Raw genomic sequence first — 18,098 nt, 5'->3', positions numbered from 1 at the left:
GGGTTTCTGTACAGCACTTTGAGATTTCAGCTGATGTACGAAGGGCTATATAAATAAATTTGATTTGATTTGATTTTGATTTAATTTAAAAAATACAAAAATACAAGATAACACCCTCTAACAGAATACAAAGATTACCCCATTAAATAAATACATGTGTTGACAGAAAACATTAAAATTGACTCGATTTAACAACATTGTCCTTGATGCCGAGACACCACTTTGGAAGGTTTTTAATTATGGGCCATGGCATGGGCTCTCTCTCGCGCTTATACCACCAATATTTACTAAATCAGTTCACTATGAATGGAGGTTTCTGTTATTGCAATGTTCATTGGGTTCAGAGATGGACAACACACAACACTGCCACAGGCTCCCATGTCCCTCTCATCATCACCAAGGAAACATGGCATTGTGGGAATCATGCTGTGCGCTGTCCAAGTGGTCTGACTTTCTCATTAGGTTCCTCAGCCCCTGCAGCATTCGTCTTATGAAATGCAGCCCAAATGACACCCTATTCCCTATATGGGGGACTATATAGGGAATAGGGTGCCATTTGGGCAACAGCCATGGCCAGTGAGATTGTGGAGGGGGAGAGAACCCTTATCTGTGCCTCCACAAACAGACCTGGGACAGAGGAATATAATTGGGCTTCCCATTGTGAATGTCCTATAGCTGGCCAACATGGAAGCACAATTGTTAAACACTAAGTCGATTAAATGGGTTAGGGAGTATTGCGCTTGCGAGAGGACCACTCTTTTGTAACCAACAAGACAATATTGTAGCATGTTTAGCACCATATCAGTGGAAATGTAGGCTACACATCCAGTTTGGTTCAGAAAGCCTGTGTCACCCTATTGCTCTGCGGGGAGCACTCCCCCCATCTTCTCTCCTAATCCTGCAGCATTCAACCAACAGCTTAGCCATTGAGGTTAAACCACTTACCCCTCCACATAGCCATGTAGTAGAAACCCTGCCCCTCACCAGCCTAGCCTGGCATGGCATTGGCACATAACAGGGTAAGAGGTAGCAAAACAAAATCTGGTGTTTACAGTACCGGAGCACCACACAGCTGTTGCAAGGTCAGCACAATTGCTTGGAACACATCTAGTGGGCTCTGGGGATTTCAAATGTTTCCATTGTTTTTTCTTTGTTCTTCAGCACAGCAAGTAAACCTCTGCTTTGGTTATCCTTTGCCAGCTTGTTCTGCGTTTGTACTTACGCATATATTTGTGGAATCTGGTAAGCGAGATCAATGTTCCATCATGTCAAAAATAACAATTATAGCTTAGCGAGGCAATGGCAGCAGTGTGGTGGTAAGTGGTTGCCATGAGTAACAAGGTTGGTGCCAGTAATGGCAACGGATGTGTGACAGCATGGGTCAGAGAGACTGGTGTGACACCCTGAACAAATGCCATTATCACTTCATAGCAGGTGGAATTGATCTCAGAGGACTCACGTTGTCAATGAAAAAAGGAGAGGTTAAAACATTTTGTCCCTGCTTTGGTATCAGTACACTTAAGAGGTGCAAAAAAAAGCTCAATGGTTCAGCACATGATGCTGAGAACAATGAACTACAATGAACTCATTCCAGGTATGATGCTTGGGATTCAAACCGATTGTAGAGTGCCCTCTATAGGACATACATTGACAGTGCATCTCTCAGTGTTGAGCGCTTGAGAACATTGTCTGACTCTTGCTGAAAGCGCCAATCAATCACAACGACACAAACATTTGTCACATTCATTTTATTTTCATACAACTAATAAAAAAAAAAAATCTTATTTACAGACATACTATCATTATGGCTTGCAAGGGCATTTCTAAAATGATGGAATTTACTTGTTGACACCACAGCTCTAAATGCCGATGTTTTCACTTGAGGCGGGTCTTCTTGAGCTTGGAGGAATCTCCTGATACTTTGCGCTTGTGGGACGGGGTGGTGCGGCTGACGTCTGCGCCCGCTGGCAGACACTGGGCCGCTTCAGGAAGATAGTACATCTCTATTGGTGCAGACGGCTCCTGGACAAAAAGAGAAAAGACTTATGAGCGTTTTAGTATCAGTCTTGATTTTCTTAGTGGAGCAACATATAATATTTTTGATTCCTTCATGGTTTTACAAGAACACTGCTTAGAAACACCTAAAATGGCTTGGTACGGCTTCTTACTTTATCATAATCCAAAAAACAGTTGCAAGGATGTGAAGAACTAGTACACACAACAGCCGGACCGGCTAGTCATGGGGGGAAAAAAATAAGCTAATTTGCACTGTTAAAAAATTAAGTTCTCATTTACAACTGCAACCTGGCCAAGATAAAGCAAAGCAGTGCGACACAAACAACTACACAGAGTTACATGGAATAAACATGCATACAATCAATAACACAATAGAAAAGTATATATCCAGTGTGTGCAAATGAAGTAAGATTAGGAAGGTAAGGCAATAAATAGGCCATAGTGGAAAAATAAATACAATTTAGCAATTAAACACTGGAGTGATAGATGTGCAGAAGATGTGCAAGTAGTGATACTGGCGTGCAAAGGAGAAGAAAAAAAATAACATGGGGATGAGGTAGTTGGGTGGGCTATTTACAGATGGGCTATGCACAGGTGCAATGAGCTGTAAGCTGCTCTGACAGTTGATGCTTAAAGTTAGTGAGGGAGATATGAGTCTCCAGCTTCAGATTTTTGCAATTCATTCCAGTCATTGGCAGCAGAGAACTGGAAGGAAAGGTGGCCAAAAGGAGGAGTTGGCTTTGGGGGTGACCAGTGAAGTATACCTGCTGGAGCACGTGCTATGGGTGGGTGCTGCTATGGTGACCAGTGAGCTCAGATAAGGCGGGGCTTTACCGAGCAAAGACTTATAGATGACCTGGAGCCAGTGGGTTTGGCAACGAATATAAAGCGAGGGCCAGCCAACGAGAGCATACAGGTCGCAGTGGTGGGTAGTATATGGGGCTTTGGTGACAAAACAGATGGCACTGTGATAGACTGCATTCAATTTGCTGAGTAGAGTGTTGGAGGCTATTTTGTAAATGACATCGCCGAGATCAAGGATCAGTAGGATAGTCAGTTTTACGAGGGTATGTTTGGCAGCATGAGTGAAGGATGCTTTGTTGCGAAATAGGAAGCCGATTCTAGATTTCATTTTGGATTGGAGATGCTTAATGTGAGTCTGGAAGGAGAGTTCACAGTCTAACCAGACACCTAGGTATTGTAGTTGCCCACATATTCTAAGTCAAAACCGTCCAGAGTAGTGATGCTAGACAGGCGGGCAGGTGCGGGCAGCGATGGGTTGAAGAGCATGCATTTAGTTTTACTTGCATTTAGGAGCAGTTGGAGGTCACGTGCCTTTCTAAAAATGTATGTTTTACTCTGGTGAATTTCTATTTCTTTGCTACTACTGGTATGTAATTGGTATTTGGGCACTAGTTGCAGGTGGAAATGTTACATGGAGAACCTTTAACTGGCCAGGGTGGGTATTATGGAGAAGGTTGATCACATAGTATGGTTAAATGAAGGCACCTTACCATTTTAGTGAGGGGAAAAAAATATTTGTTCCCCTGCAGATTTTGTATGTTTGCCCACTGACAAAGAAATGATCAGTCTATAATTTTAATGGTAGGTTTATTTGAACAGAGAGACAGAATAACAACAAAAATATCCAGAAAAACACGTCAAAAATGTTATAAAATGATTTGCATTTTAATGAGGGAAATAAGTATTTGACCCCTCTGCAAAACATGACTTAGTACTTGGTGGCAAAACCATTGTTGGCAATCACAGAGGTCAGACGTTTCTTGTAGTTGGCCATCAGGTTTGCACACATCTCAGGAGGGATTTTGTCCCACTCTTCTTTGTAGATCTTCTCCAAGTCATTAAGGTTTCGAGGCTGGCAACTCGAACCTTCAGCTCCCTCCACAGATTTTCTATGGGATTAAGGTCTGGAGACTGGCTAGGCCACTCCAGGACCTTAATGTGCTTCTTCTTGAGCCACTCCTTTGTTGCCTTGGCCGTGTGTTTTGGGTCATTGTCATGCTGGAATACCCATCCACGACCCATTTTCAATGCCCTGGCTGAGGGGAGGTGGTTCTCAACCAAGATTTGACGGTACATGGCCCCATCCATCGTCCCTTTGATGCGGTGAAGTTGTCCTGTCCCCTTAGCATAAAAACACCCCCAAAGCATAATGTTTCCACCTCCATGTTTGACGGTGGGGATGGTGTTCTTGGGGTCATAGGCAGCATTCCTCCTCTTCCAAACACAGCGAGTTGAGTTGATGCCAAAGAGCTCCATTTTGGTCTCATCTGACCACAACACTTTCCCCAGTTGTCCTCTGAATCATTCAGATGTTCATTGGCAAACTTCAGACGGGCATGTATATGTGCTTTCTTGAGCAGGGGGGACCCTGCCGGCGCTGCAGGATTTCAGTACTTCACGGCGTAGTGTGTTACCAATTGTTTTCTTGGTGACTATGGTCCCAGCTGCCTTGAGATCATTGACAAGATCCTCCCGTGTAGTTCTGGGCTGATTCCTCACCGTTCTCATGATCATTGCAACTCCACGAGGTGAGATCTTGCATGGAGCCCCAGGCCGAGGGAGATTGACAGTTATTTTGTGTTTCTTCCATTTGCGAATAATAGCACCAACTGTTGTCACCTTCTCACCAAGCTGCTTGGCGATGGTCTTTTAGCCCATTCCAGCCTTGTGTAGGTCTACAATCTTGTCCCTGACATCCTTGGAGAGCTCTTTGGTCTTGGCCATGGTGGAGAGTTTGGAATCTGATTGATTGATTGCTTCTGTGGACAGGTGTCTTTTATACAGGTAACAAACAGATTAGGAGCACTAATCTCAGCCCGTTACCTATATAAAAGACACCTGGTAGCCAGAAATCTTTCTGATTAAGAGGGGGTCAAATACTTATTTCCCTCATTAAAATGCAAATCAATTTATAACATTTTTGACATGCATTTTTCTGGATTTTTTTGTTGTTATTCTGTCTCTCACTGTTCAAATAAACCTACCATTAAAATTATAGACTGATCATTTTTGTCAGTGGGCAAACGTACAAAATCAGCAGGGGATCAAATATTTTCCCCCCCCTCACTGTATGGATCAAATATTAACCAACTGGTTTCACTTTAGATCGGGGGTGTCAAACTCATTCCATGGAGGACTAGTGCAGGCAGGTTTTTAATTTTTCCTTTTCAATGAAGACAGACATCCAGGTGAGTGAGAGTTCATTACTAATTAGTGACCTTATTTCAATCAATCAAGTACAAGGGAGGAGCGAAAACGTGCAGACACTCGGCCCTCAGTGGAATGAGTTTAACACGTGCTTTATACTTTCCCAACAACTTGTATGGGTGATAACCATGAAACCAATTTTAAACATGTATGTAGCAAATTGGTTACAGAACCATGATGAATCTGCAAAAATCAACTATCAGGCCTAAGAAGTCTAGTTTTAGCAGTGTCTTATTTTAAATACATTTAAAATTGTCGCCAGATTTTTGTACATTTTCACCCCAAATTCGCATTACTAAAATGCTTCCAGATTAAATTCTCGGGTCAGTTAATACAATTTTACTTTATTAAAACCTAACTTATTTGAATAAAACAAAATGTTGCTGTAGTTTTTCCATAAATCATAAAACAAAATTGTATACTGGTTGAAGTTTACATTCAACTATATTTATTATGTATAGAATACTGTGGGCATGTCTCATTTGTTCCTGTAAAACTCCAATTGGTTTTAAAAAAGTTCTATCTAGAGCAGCTGGTAGGTCGTGACCAGGGAGGTTTGGAATGGGTCTCGTGTCTGAGTAAATGAAAATAAAAAAATATAATACTCCAGTCTGAACTCAAACCAGGTAGAAGTTGTTTAGAAATAAATGAACTTACAAAAAAAAAATATGTATTTTTAATATAGAGCTATTAGCGTCGCCATCTTGGTTGATTTTGTAGTCTCAAACCAGTGAGTTTACTAACATTCATCAAGAATATGGGCAACATTTTATTATTGACAATGAAAGACGTGGGAATGTTGCAACATTTAACATAGCATAGTTTACCAAATTGTATTTTTGTGAATATTGGGTCGCAACAGACAACCTGGTTCAATTTGGGTACCGAGGCAAAACCAGTTGAGAACCACTGATCAAGAGGAGTAGTCCTTTGATGAGCACAAGTAAATGTATTCGCTAGGGGCCTCCCGAGTGGCGCAGTGGTCTAAGGCAATGCACTACAGATCCTGGTTCGATCCCAGGCTGTGTCGCAGCCGGCCGCGCCTGGGACACCCATGAGGCAGCGCACAATTGGCCCAGCGTCGTCCGGGTTAGGGGAGGGTTTGGCCGGCCGAGTTGTCCTTGTCCTATTGTGCTCTAGCGACTCCTGTGGCGGGGTGGGCGCAATGCATACTGACATGGTCGCCAGGTGTAGTGTTTCCTCCAACACATTGGTGTGGCTGGCCTCTGGGTTAAGCGAGCATTGTGTCAAGAAGCAGTGCGGCTTGGCGGGGTCGTGTTTCGGAGGACCCACAGCTCTCGCCTCTCCTGAGTCCGTACGGGAGTTGTAGCGATGGGACAAGACAGTAACTAACAAATCGATAGAAGTAAAAAAAAAAGAAGCTTTATGAAAAGAAAAAAGAAAATAAAAATCGCTTAAATTCCTTCAGAATGAGGTTATCATCAAACACCCCCCTTACCCCACTTGGCCTTCGCATGACTCAATTTAATATTTTCAGCGTCATGTTTAGCTCAGGCCTTTTCATTAGGGCAAAAATGTAAAAAAAAAAAAAAAAAAACATCTTAGAAATTGATTTGCTATTAACTTTCTTGGACTTCTACTTGCATTAGAGAATTGTGAAAATTGTGGTAGAATGCATAATATCTGATCCAAAACCATAATGATTATGAAATAGATAAGTACAGATGCTAATTTCAGTGAAACATGAGGAAATTGTGAAAAATTATAAAATTGGTAAAATGTCAGTTTCGTGAGGATGACCCATATACAGTTCGCCTTCAGAAACTTATTCCACGTTGTTGCGTTACAGCCTAAATTCCAAATGTATTAACCCCCCCCCCCCCCCCCCCCCAATACGTCATGATGATAAAGTGAAAACATGTTTTTAGAGATTTTGGCAAACTTAATGAAAATGAAATACAGAAATCTATTTTACGTAAGTATTCACACCCGAGGGAATACATGTTAGAATCACCTTTGGCAGCTATTACAGCTTTGAGTCTTCCTGGGTACGTCTCAAAGAGCTTTGCACACCTGGATTTGACAACATTTGCACATTACTCTTTTTGAAATTCTTCAAGCTCTCAAGTTGATTGTTGATCATTACTAGACAGCCATTTTCAAGTCTTGCCATTGACTTTCAATCAGATTTAAGTCAAAACTAACTAGGCCACTCTGGAACGTTCAACGTCATCTTGGTAAGTAACTTGTGTATATTCGGCCTTGTATTTTAGGTTATTGTCCTGCTGAAAGTCTCCCAGTGTATGTTGGAAAGCAGACTGAACCAGGTTTTCCTCTAGAATTTTACCTGTGCTTAGCTCTATTCAGCTTTCTTTTTATCCTAAAAAAACTTGGTAGTCCTTGCCGGTGACAAGCATACCCATAACTAGAGGTCGACCGATTAATCGGAATGGCCTATTAATTAGGGCCGATTTCAAGTTTTCATAACAATCGGTAATCGGTATTTTTGGCCACCGATTTGCCGATATTATATATATTTTTTTAACACCTTTATTTAACTAGGCAAGTCAGATTAAGAACACATTCTTATTTACAATGACGGCCTAGAAACGGGGGTTAACTGCCTTGTTCAGGGGGGATATGTTTTTGCAACCTTCGGTTACCAGTCCAACGCTCTAACCACCTGCCTTACATTGCACTCCACAAGGATTAACAGGCTGACTACCTGTTACGTGAGGGCAGCAAGAAGCAAAGGTAAGTTGCTAGCTAGCATTAGACTTATAAAAAACTATCAATCTTAACATAATCACTAGTTAACTACACATGGTTGATGATATTACTAGTTTATCTAACGTATCCTGCGCTGCATATAATCGATGCGGTGCCTGTTCATTTTCATTGAATCACAGCCTACTTCGACAAACGGGTGTTGACTTAACAAGCGCATCTGCGAAAAAAGTACTGTCGTTGCACCAATGTACCTAACCATAAACATCGATGCCTAACAGGAATATTTAGAATTAGCCACCCGTTAGATAAAATACGGAACGGTTCCGTATGTCACTGAAAGAAAAAAATAATTGTTTGAGATGATAGTTTCCGGATTCGACCATATTAATGACCTAAGGCTCGTATTTCTGTGTGTTTATTATATTATAATTAAGTCTATGATTTGATAAAGCAGTCTGACTGAGCGGTGGTAGGCAGCAGCAGGCTCGTAAGCATTCATTCAAACAGCCCCTCGCTGTGCTTCAAGCATTGCGCTGTTTATGACTTCAACCTGGGTGGGTATAATTTGTGAAACGTTCCAACAGGAATCCATTTCAAAAACTTCGTAAATAACAAGGTTTCCAAAAAACAACGCATACAAAGTTGTATAGCGGCAGAATAAGATACCGGGTAGGGAGTGGTCTATTTCATTGCGTTTTTCACTCGTCACGTTTATTCCGAAAAATGTCTGTCCTCACATGTCTGTTTGCCTATGGACAAACATTAAGAATAAGCTACGTGGTGAGTTGATGCCTATTCGGCAGCTAGTTAGCTAGGTTTGTATGTGTTGCTACTTTGTATGCGTTGTTGGTTGGCAACCTTTTACTTTACGTTTTTTGGAACAGATTCCTGTTGGAACGTTCCACCCCTTCAAGCCTATCAACTCCCAAGATTAGGCTGGTGTAACCGATGTGAAATGGCTAGCTAGTTAGCCGGGTGCACGCTAATAGCATTTCAAACGTCACTCGCTCTGAGACTAGTAGTTGTTTCCCTTCCTCTGCATGGGTAACGCTGCTTCGAGGGTGGCTGTTGTCAATGTGTTCCTGGTTTGAGCCCAGGTAGGAGCGAGGAGAGGGACAGAAGCTATACTGTTACACTGGCAATACTAAAGTGCCTATAAGAACATCCAATAGTCAAAGGTATATGAAATACAAATTGTATAGAGAGAAATAGTCCTATAATTCCTATAATAACTACAACCTAAAACTTCTTACCTGGGAATATTGAAGACTCATGTTAAAAGGAACCACTAGCTTTCATATGTCCCCATGTTCTGAGCAAGGCACTTAAACATTAGCTTTCTTACATGGCACATATTGCACTTTTACTTTCTTCTCCAACACTTTGTTTTGCATTATTTAAACCAAATTGAACATGTTTCATTATTTATTTTATTGATGTATTATATTAAGTTAAAATAAGTGTTCATTCAGTATTGTTGTAATTGTCATTATTACAAAAAAAAAAAAACAAACAAAAAAAACAAAACAAAAAAAAAAAAATCGGCCGATTAATCGGCACCGACTTTTTTTTTGGTCCTCCGATAATCGGTATCGGCGTTGAAAAATCATAAATCGGTCGACCTCTACCCATAACACGATGCAGCCACCCTCATGCTTGAAAATATAAACATGTTTCCCCAAACATAACATTTTGTATTCTGGACCAATTTAATTTCTTTGCCACATTTCTTGCAGTTTTACTTTAGTGCCTTACTGCAAACAGGATGCATGTTTTGGAATATTTTTTTATACTGTACAGGCTTCCTTTTCACTCGGTCATTTTAGGTTAGTATTGTGGATTAACTACAATATTGTTGATCCATCCTCAGTTCTCTCCTATCACAGCCAATAAAATCTAACTGTTTTAAAGTCACCATTGGCCTCATGGTGAAATCCCTGATGGCCTCAGGGTGAAATCCTCTCTCACTGTCGATTGAGTTAGGAAGGACACCTGTATCTTTGTAGTGACTGGGTGTATTGATACACCAGCCAAAGTGTAATTAATAACTTCACCATCCTCAAAGGGATATTCAATATGTGCTTTTCTATTTTGATCCATCTACCAATAGGTGCCCTTCTTTGCGAGGCAATGGAAAAACTCCATGGTCTTTGTGGTTGAATCAGTGTTTGAAATTCACTGCTCGACTGAGGGACCTTACAGATAATTGTACAGTACATTCGGAAAGTATTCAGACCCGTTGACTCTTTCCACATTTTATTACGTTACAGCCTTATTCAAAAATGTATTAAATAAAACATTTCAATCTACACACAATACCCCATAATGACAAAGCGAATAAAAAAAAGTGGACCAGAAATACCTTATTCAGTATTAAGTAAAAGTATTCAGATGCATCCTGTTTCTATTGATCATCCTTAATGTTTCTACAACTTGATTGGAGTCCACTGGTGGTAAATTCAATTGATTGGACATGATTTGAATAGACACACCTGTCTTTATAAAAGGTCCCCCACTTGACAGTGCATGTGTCAGAGCAAAAACCAAGCCAAGAGGTCGAAGGAATTGTCCGAAGAGCTCCGAGACAGGATTGTGTCGAGGTACAGATCTGGGGAAGGGTACCAAAAAATGTCTAGAGCTATTAAGGTCCCCAAGCACAAAGTTGCCACCATCATTCTTAAATCGAATAAGTTTGGAACCACCAAGACTCTTCCTAGAGCTGGCCGGCCGGGCCAAACTGAGCAGTTGGGGGAGAAGGGCATTGGTCAGGGAGGTGACCAAGAACCCGACGGTCACTGACAGAACTCCAGAGTTCCTCTGTGGAGATGGGAGAACCTTCCAGAAGGACAACCATTTCTGCAGCATCCACCAATCAGGTCGTTATGACAGAGTGGCCAGACGGAAGCCACTCCTCAGTAAAAGGCATATGACAGCCCGCTTGGAGTTTGCCAAAAAGGACTCAGACCATGGCAAACAAGATTCTCTGGTCTGTTGAAACCAAGATTGAACTCTTTGGCCTGAATGCCAAGCGTCATGTCTAGTGGAAACATGGCACCATCCTTACGGTGAAACATGGTGGCAGCATCACACAGTGGGGATGTTTTTCAGTGGAAGGTACTGGGAGACTAGTCAGGATCAAGGGAAAGATGAATGGAGAAAAGTACAGAGAGATCCTTGATGAGAACCTGCTCCAGAGCGCTCAGGACCTGAGACTGGGGCGAAGTTTCAACTTTCAACAGGAAAATGACCCAAGCACGCAGCTAAGACAACGCAGGAGTGGCTTCGGGACAAGTCTCTGAATGTCCGTGAGTAGCCCAGCCAGAGCTTGGACTTGAAACCAATCTAACATCCCTGGAGAGACCTGAAAATAGCTGTGCAGCGACACTCCCCATCCAACCTGAGAGCTTGAGAGGATCTGGAGAGAAGGATGGGAGAAACTCTCCAAATACAGGTGTGCCAAGCTTGTAGCATCATACCCAAGAAGACTCGAGGCTGTAATCGCTGCTGAAGGTGCTTCAACAAAGTACTGAGTAAATGTGATATTTCAGTTTTCGCTTTGTCATTTTGGGGTATTGTGTGTAGATTGATTAGGGGGGAAAAAAAGTAATCCATTTTAGAATAAGGCTGTAACAAAATGTGGAGAAAGTCGAGGGGTCTAAATACTTAACCGAATGCACTGTATGTGCGGGGTAGAGAGATGAGGTAGTCATTAAAAAATTGCACACAGAGTGAGTCCACGCAACTTATGGTAGTTGTTAACCTGTCTGGGCTAGGGGGCAGTATTTTCACAGCCGGATGAAAAACGTACCCAATTTAAACAGGTTATTACTCTGGCTCAGAAACTAGAATATGCATATTATTAGTAGATTTGGATAGAAAACACTGAAGTTTCTAAAACTGTTTGAATTGTGTCTGTGAGTATAACAGAACTCATGTGGCAGGCAAAAACCTGAGAAAAAATCCAACCAGGAAGTGGATTGTAGTTTTTCAGACTGGGCCTATTCAGTATACAGTGACTTAGGGTTCAATATGCACTTCCTAAGGCTTCCACTAGATGTCAACAGTCTTTAGAACGTGTTTCAGGCTTTTGCAGTCAACAGAGAGCGAACAAGACCTCCTGGAGTCTGATGACCGAGAGAACGACAGGCCACAATTACGCGTGTTCACGTGAGGAGGTAGCTGTGTTCCATAACGTTTTTCAAAACATTGGAATCGTCCGGTTGGAATATTACTGAACTTTTACATTAAAAAGGCCCTAAAGATTGATGTTTTACAACATTTGACATGTTTCAACGAACGTAAATATAACTTTTTGTCGTGAAATTTTCGGCGCACTTCCTACATTTGGAGTAGCTTACTGAACGTGCAAACAACAAGGAGTTATTTGGACATAAATTATGGACTTTATCGAACAACATTTATTGTGGACCTGGGATTCCTGGAAGTGCCTTCTGATGAAGATCAAAGGTAAGTGAATATTTGTAATGCTATTTATGATTTTAGATGACTCCAAAATGGCGGGTATCTGTATTGCCTGGTGTATTTTTCTGAGCGCAGTACTCAGATTATTGCAAAGTGTGCTTTCCTCGTGAAGCTTTTTTTAAAATCTGTCACAGCGATTGCATAAAGGAGATGTTCATCTATAATTCTGAATAACAGTTTAATATTTTATCAACGTTTATGATGAGTATTTTTGTAAATTGTTGTGCTGATTCACTGGCAGTATTGGAGGCAAAATATTTTCTGAACGTCACGTGCCAATGTAAAATGCTGTTTTTGGATATAAATATGAACTTTATCGAACAAAACATATATGTATTGTGTAACATAATGCCCTAGGAGTGTCATCTGATGAAGATCAAAGGTTAGTGCTTCATATCGCTGTGTTTTGGGTTTTATTGACACATGTCCTTGCTTGTGGAAAATGGCTGTGTGATTATTTTTGTCTATGTACCCTCCTAACATAATCTAATGTTTTGCTTTCGCTGTAAACCCTTTTTGAAATCGGACAATGTGGTTACATCAAGGAGACGTGTATCTTTGAAATGGTGTAAAATAGTCGTATGTTTCAGAAAGTTGAATTATGACATTTTGTTGTTTTTGAATTTGCCGCCCTGATATTTCACTGGCTGTGTCCCGCAGGTGGGACGCCAGAAGTTAAGCACATTTTTATTACTGAAATTATTTAGGCTTGCCATTACAAAGGGGTTGAATACTTATCGCAAGACATTTCAGCTTTTTGTTTTTAATACATTTATAAAAATATAATTCCACTTTTGACATTATGGGGTATTGTGTGTAAGTCAGTGACAAAAAAATCTCAATTAAACCCATTTTAAATTCAAGAGGTAACAAAAAGTGGAAAAAGTCAAGGGGTGGGAATACTTTCTGAAGGCACTATAAACTGCCTTTAAAGCAGTCAGACATATTCCCTTCAGCATAATGTCCCTTTATGAGGCAGTTGTGTGCTTTAGTTACAGTCCCACCAACCTGAATGAGGTAATCTGCGATGAACTCTGGCTTCAGACATTTGACTCCCTGGGACATGGCCTCTGGCACATCCACCCGGAAGTCTCCCGGCTTCAACCGACTGAATTCTGCAAACAGGTGCGTGGTTCCCTTGTACAGAGAAGGAGAGGGACTGGGGAGAACCTGGAGAGAGGGTGTGGGAGAAGAGAGAATGGATGGAATAACATCCAGAAGTGTACACGTTGTCAATATCTACAAAGTATGGAGGAGATGGGCAGTCAGATAGAGATAAGTTTATATCATAAGATTTCTCCATACTAAGAAACAGTAAGTGAAGACTGAGGTGCAGTATGATAGAGTAAAGGCCCTTTCACCAAGTCTGTATTTAATTTTTTTAATATGAGCACGTCTTGCTTATGACACCGTTCACGTCAATTGCAAAATACAGTTTGATTTGAGTCTTTTTGCATGCAAAAATATAAATTGTTATCTGGAACACTGCCAAAGCTCTTAGAGACTAACCCAGAAACACTTACAGCTGTAATTACTACCAAAGGTGAGTCTAACATGCATTGACTCATGGGTGTGAATACTTAGGTAAATTAGACATTCGCATTTCATTTTCAATAAAATTTGCAAAAATTTCAAAAAACATTTTCACTTTGTCATTATGGGATATTGCGTGTAGATGGCTGAAAAAAAAAAAAAAACTTTTATCCATTTTGAATTCAGGATGTAACAAAATGTGGAATAAGGGGTATGAATACTGAAGATCAGTCTCCAGCTCATATCTCCTCAAAACATTCCTCATCCATTTATATGATAGGCTACATTTATTTAGCATTATCCTATAATGCAGACTAGTTTTTGATATCCTACAGAAGTGATTTGAAGCTAAGGCAAGGTTTTTTATACGTTTCTTTGAAAACGAAAAAAAATTATTTTCTTAAGTGTCTGAGATGGGTTGCAGGCGGCTTTGATCGGTCGGTCTTTTTAGGTGGGTGGGTGTGCGTGTATGAGCTACTAATTCTCTATGTCCATCCATAATGTTTCCCAGGCCTAGCCTATCTGGACTTCATCCTTTAAAATCAGATAGACAGAAAACTGTAGGCAGCAAGCATCATGTTGGTCAGCATATGTGCGAGGAATGACGACAGGTGCCAGTTTTGCATTTCCTCTCTTATTAAATGGGGTGCAACTGAATGAAATGTAGCCAAGCTCCTTTACTGATTCATCCTATCCTAATATTGTCAGCAGCATATTATTTTTCCAGTAGTACATGATTTTTCTCCAGCAACAAAACAGTGTCAACATATGTGAAAACAGTGCATTTCTATGATCTGTGGTTATAAAAATGAGGTCCTAAGAAATGCTTCTCTGTGACATCACAGGATTAAATGCAAAAGATTTGTGATTTTCAAAACCTGCAGTGAGTTTCTAGCCAAAGGGAGGGTATTTTCTTGCTCCGACGTCACCGTGAATCTCATAGCGTTTGAAAATCAAAGTTGATCAAATGTTTTTTTGCTGTCATCGGGTAGAACTTTATATTTCTTTTTTTTTTGTAGAAATGTGCCGTTTTCACATATGTTGACACTGGTATTGTGCTGGAAATAATGACAATGAGTTTGAAAAGTGGAGTTGTCCTTTAAGAGCTTTGTTGGTACCTTTGCTCCACCAGACTGCAGTAGTCGTCTGAACCCTGACTCTCTGGTCTGGTCGATGTTTAGCATGACTGTCCAACCGCTGAACGCTCCCTCCAGGTTGTTCTGGTCCTGCAGGTTCCTCCTCCAGCGCATGGCAGCCAATGCCAGCCTCTTCTGATGGGAGCTGATGGAGGGTAGGGCATCCAGGATGGAGCTACTGCCCCATTCGTACGCATCCTCCTGGAACACACAGTATGTACACCCTCTCCATTAAATTGAAAATGCATAAACAAGATGTATTTTTTTTTAATTGAGCTGCCCCTTCTTGGATAGGTCTCTCATGTGAAAGATGTCTTCTGAACTCATTGGGACTTCCTGGTTAAATAAAGATTCAATCCAAAAAGATGGCGCTACGAGTCTGTGGAGAAAGTGGTGGCATGTTGTGGCGGTCTGATGCAGATCCTGACCTGGATAAAGTGTCCCACGGAGCGACAGGCCTCCAGGTAGGAACGGTGCAGGATCCACTTCCCGGAGGCCATGGCTGCCAGGTACTTCTCATTCCTCAGGGGGCTCCCCACAATGATGTGGGAGCAGCTGGGGTCAAAGCACTGTTTGTCCAGCACCACGCCTCCTACAGGAACCCAGACATGTAGTCAGAGAAATGCAATAGGGGGGGACTGACAAACAGGACAACAGACCGTCTCAGAAGAGAAAGAAACAAGATATTTTAAGACCACCGCAAATAAAAAAGTAGACACGGGGTGGGTGCCCAATGCACCCTTTTCCCTATATGGTGCACTAGTTTGAACCAGAACCCTATGGGCCCTGGTCAAAATAGTGCACTACATAGGGATTAGGGTGTCAATTTGACACGCAACCAACGGGTTTGAGGCTACTTTACATTTTGGTCATTAAGCAGACACTCTTATCCAGAGCAACTTACAGTAGTGGGTACATACATTTTTATACTTGTCCCCCGGGGAAAAATCAAACCCACAACCCAGGCGTTGAAAGTGCCATGCTCTACCAACTGAGCCACACGGGACCACATATGTACCAAAGAGACGGTAAAGATGGCATCTAGTTAGTTAGGTGGTCAGGGAGGAGGACAGACTCACCTAGCTCCTCTATGAGGGCGCTGTAGTCTATCCTCTCCTGGGGGTTGAGGGAGGAGAGCTGGAACCGAGGAGGCTCCTTCTCCGCCTCACTCTCCTCTTCCATCTGTTGACAGCACAGCCTTTTTAGCATCACAGTACACCACCGTGCCGCTAAGTAACGATTCACATCTAAACATTTACTTATAATATCACCTTACAAGAGGGAGGGAGGGTGAGTGTGGTTACCTGTGGCTCTGGGGGCACGGGGGGGTTGGCGAGGGGGAAGGCGATGCTGGGGGCTTTAGGGGTGAGGAGGTCAGGCTCTGGCGCCTCCCCTGGCACGGTCATCACCCTCTCACCCATCTGCTGGTCAATCACATCACACTCCACTGAATAGGAGGGAGAACGTTTCACAGGTAAATATTTGGCAACTCAATAGTAAGAATCTGTTGCTGCAGGTGCATTGGCATATATAACATGATTGAAAAACGGAATTTCCGAAGTCTATTGCACTCTCTTTTTAAATCCTTTGAAACTTCTGCAACACTTGAGTGTGATTGAAGACAGGGGACTACTTCTTTAACTCCGCCCCCCTCACCCATTTCCACCATTTCAGAGTCGGTCATGGAGTCCCGGAGTGCGTTTCCGGCATTGTCAGAGTGGGATAGGGGTGCTGCTAGAGGTACAGCCAGGGGCTCAGAGTGCTGGGAGGGGCTGCCGGGCCATTGCAGGTTGTCAGCCAGCTTGGCCCTCTCCTCCCGGGCCGTTGGGTCATCCCACACGATCTGCTCACTCTGAGACGGCTCTGTGTTCAGGTCCATTGCTGCCTGACGAGACATCCTGAATAACACCAAAGGAGGGAGACCGAGAGAGTTAGCCCTTTTTCACACTGTAAAGACATGATGTACATGCCTTATTTACATGGCAAACAAAGACATTTTAATTAATAAACATCCAACGAATTTAAAGCACAAATTCAACTCAGTCTCAAGTAAAATCTAAACCTTTGCAGTGCAGAGGAATTTGAAAACCAAACAATGGGATGACTGTCTGGACACAGATCTGGTCATCGGCATAGGGAAACTGAATAGTGAAGGTTAATTGAAGATTATTTTGACGCTTTGCAGCCCCCTGGTGTGTCGGTGTCTCATACCGCAGTGCTTCCAGAGTGCGTCGGACATTTGCGTTGCGGCCAGGGGTATGGGGATGAGAGTCGATCCCCACGGAGCCCAGGCGGGCTGAAGAGCGCCTGCTGGTGGTCTTCTTGGTGGCTGACATGATTTCCTGCAGCTGCCTCTGGAGGTTCTCCCTCATCTCCAGGGTCTCTGACAGGTCTGGGAGACAGAGACGGTCAGAGGATGACAGGAATGAAAGAAAGTGAAGTGTGTATGTATGTGTGTGTTTTGGGGACCTGCACTCACGGAATATTCAGTTGACTCCTGATAAGTGCAAACTTCACTTTTTATCAGTCATGTATGAACCAGGAGTGTCCATAATTACAAACTCTTGCTTAGACCACAGGTTTAAAGCTTTTAGAACTATGCTAGCTGTTAGCTTTTCCCATTGGAAAACATGGACAGCGGAGTCAACCACCACCTTCCGGAGACACCTGAAACCCCACCTCTTTAAGGAATACCTGGGATAGGATAAAGTAATCCTTCTAACCCCCCCCCCTTTAAAAGATTTAGATGCACTATTGTAAAGTGGTTGTTCTACTGGATATTATAGGTGAATGCACCAATTTGTAAGTCGCTCTGGATAAGAGCGTCTGCTAAATGACTTAAATGTAAAATGTAAATGTAAATGTCACAATTAGCCACCTTGGTACCATGAAACATTATTTTAAAAAAAATTAAAAAAAATCACCCACTGAAAGTAGACAGTTGTTCTTCACAGTCGGACGTATTCAAAAACATTTCAATAAAAGAACCCTTAAATGTGAAACGGCACA

General features: G+C 42.0%; 1 protein-coding gene across 1 annotated transcript in view; it reads right to left on the bottom strand.

Moving 5' to 3' along the window:
• Positions 1-1,733: 1,733 nt before the first annotated feature.
• The window catches only part of topbp1 (DNA topoisomerase II binding protein 1), a 37,981-nt gene continuing 21,616 nt past the window's right edge, over positions 1,734-18,098 (bottom strand). Inside the window, exons 20-27 of the mRNA XM_029755917.1 lie at positions 17,301-17,481; positions 16,746-16,987; positions 16,394-16,536; positions 16,169-16,271; positions 15,518-15,681; positions 15,072-15,290; positions 13,429-13,590; positions 1,734-2,022 (exon numbers count right to left, since the gene is read on the bottom strand). Coding sequence (XP_029611777.1) covers positions 1,876-2,022; positions 13,429-13,590; positions 15,072-15,290; positions 15,518-15,681; positions 16,169-16,271; positions 16,394-16,536; positions 16,746-16,987; positions 17,301-17,481 — 1,361 coding nt within the window. The 3' untranslated portion in view covers positions 1,734-1,875. The remainder of the gene's footprint in view (positions 2,023-13,428; positions 13,591-15,071; positions 15,291-15,517; positions 15,682-16,168; positions 16,272-16,393; positions 16,537-16,745; positions 16,988-17,300; positions 17,482-18,098) is intronic.

This window comes from Salmo trutta, chromosome 6, assembly GCF_901001165.1.
Source record: "Salmo trutta chromosome 6, fSalTru1.1, whole genome shotgun sequence".
Lineage (NCBI taxonomy): Eukaryota > Metazoa > Chordata > Actinopteri > Salmoniformes > Salmonidae > Salmo > Salmo trutta.
The sequence above is the reverse complement of the archived record's forward strand: the minus strand, read 5'-3'. Positions and strand labels throughout refer to the sequence as shown.